This window comes from Aplysia californica, unplaced genomic scaffold (genome assembly GCF_000002075.1).
Source record: "Aplysia californica isolate F4 #8 unplaced genomic scaffold, AplCal3.0 scaffold00007, whole genome shotgun sequence".
Taxonomy (NCBI): Eukaryota; Metazoa; Mollusca; class Gastropoda; order Aplysiida; family Aplysiidae; genus Aplysia; species Aplysia californica.
Window position 1 is genome coordinate 590,211 of NW_004797277.1, and position 2,251 is coordinate 592,461.

General features: G+C 42.8%; 2 protein-coding genes across 2 annotated transcripts in view; one reads left to right on the top strand and one right to left on the bottom strand.

Moving 5' to 3' along the window:
* The window catches only part of LOC101861087 (nucleolar protein 16), a 43,405-nt gene that overhangs the window by 29,447 nt on the left and 11,707 nt on the right, over nt 1-2,251 (top strand). The gene's annotated exons all lie outside the window — the stretch shown is intronic.
* Nucleotides 1-2,251, bottom strand: part of LOC101860860 (testicular haploid expressed gene protein-like) — a gene marked incomplete in the record, with an annotated part of 23,563 nt that overhangs the window by 14,995 nt on the left and 6,317 nt on the right. The window contains 1 exon segment of the mRNA XM_005089566.3: nt 1,240-1,296. Coding sequence (XP_005089623.2) covers nt 1,240-1,296 — 57 coding nt within the window.

Here is a 2,251-nt window from a genome sequence, read left to right on the forward strand (position 1 = left end):
TGTGTGTGTGTGTGTGTGTGTGTGTGTGTGTGTGTGTGTGTGTGTGTGTGTTTTGCAAGTGCTGTAAATTGCTTACTGCAAAAAGACAAGACAAACAAAAATATACTAGTCTGGGCACGGGTAGGAGAAGGAGATTAAAAAACAGCTGCCTTTCTTCGGAGCGGAGATGTGCCCCCCCACCCCCACCCCTTACCGCACGCACACACCCTTACCTGGGAGGACATATTTATATGATTTAGTGGTAGCCTTCTGTCCATACATTAAGTACGGAGGATAAAATTGGTTTGAATTTCATTCAGAATTCAAGATTTCTGTCAGATTTACCACTTTTTTGTTGTTGTTGCGTATGCTACTCTCTAGTAACAACCCTCTAACCTTCGGCACTTATATGACCTACTTGTGTTGCAAGTGCCTTAAAACTCTTACTAAAACTTACATTCACTCTCACAGTCAGAGTAGGTGGTTCTGTATCGCTGGGCAGTCTGAGACTCTTGTTGTAGAGCAGAGGTCGCCCGTTTTGTAGTGTTATGGGTCATGGTTTGTCTCAGGGCTTTGCATACTATAGACGTAGTAGTATTGTGTTCAATTCTCACTATGGGAACGATATTTTATCGAGTGTCTTTACCATGCTTCTGGGATGAAGTATCCCGCACTGCCTTGCGGGTGACTGGAGGACGCCACTGGTTGGTCCCACTCCTTTATTTTCCCTCTTTTTCCCCCCTGTCTGTCTACTTTACTTTTTCCCTGCTGTAAATGGCATTTTTTTGTGTCGATGTGCTTTTCTTTAACTCAAACAAACCACTCTGCCTTAGTTCGTCTTAATAGGCAGAGACAAAGCAGCCCACTTTTTAAATTATCAGATGTATGTCATTGGGGACATGGGACATCCACATCATTAGAACAGGCTTGGATATTTAAAAAAAGGTGAATTGTTGGGCGAGGAGGGGGGGGGGGGTGTTAAAACGATCAGGTACAATAATATGTAAAATATATGATGTGATTTAGTAAGAGTGAACTCGTACTTATTTAGACCACACTGGTGCTCTTGTTACTTCACTCATGCACACAATGGTTGTGAAATGCACAGAGCAGAGCATTCTTTTTAGCGTGGATATAATATGTGCTATATAAATGCAACTGTTATTGTTATTTTTGTTATATAAGTACAGGGTCACAGTCACGCGCTAATACGAAAGTGTTAGTGTTACTGGACACAGGCGGGTCATCACTCCAGCCTACCATCTTGGGGCACCACGTCTCCCCTATCGTCGTCATCTTCATAATCTCCGAACTCGCCTGAGGGAAGGAAATTGTACTCTTCATAGTGGTTGTACGGAAATAGGTGCACAATACTGCGTGCGGCATATTACATATTATATTATACATGTGTGGGTGGTTGGCGGGTGCTCTGGTGTGGTTTTTGCTCCTTCTTTCCTATCAAACAGCTATCGTCCTTATCTCTATTCTTTTTTGTGTGTGTGTTACTCTCTTGTAACACCTCTAATCGTCGGCGTTTATCGTAGTTCATGCGATCTTATTGTGTTGCAAGTGCCGTAAAATTCTTTATCAAAACTAACATGTGCATGCTGGGAGTGAGATGGAGCGGACCTCCCTGGTTTGAAACCCCAATTGAGTGTTTTGGGAAGTTCAGGTTCTTTCTCGCCATTAGGCTGGGTTTTACGTGGGAAAGACAAATTCGGAGGTCCTGCCTCTTGAATTGAATAACGTCAGCGTTGAAAGGAACGTTAAAAGCATACCAGTGGGTTGAAGGGGTACATTTGTTGTACTTTCTATTTAGGCTTTTTTTGATATGGGTTAAACGTGCATCTAAACCGCCTATAGTCGAGGAGAAAAGTCGTCCTCTTAGACTGGCGATCCTGTTGGATAATGTCATTTTAAAAACAAACAAACAAACAACAACATAAAAAAACAACAACCAAAAACCATCAACAACAAAACAAGCAACTAAAAAAACAAACAACCAAAGCAAAAAAGCAAAAACCAAAAAAAATCCGTAAGGGTCGAAGTGAAAACTGGTCCATGAACAGGTGATTGTCTTGGACAGGATGTGGCCGTGGGAGCAGGTTCGATCGCACTCGCATAACTTTACTGTAAATAGATGACACACACACGCGCGCGCGCACACACACACACACACACACAAACACACACGCACACATTCACACACTCACACACTCACTCGCACACTCACATACTCACTCACTCACTCACTCACTCACTCTCATACACA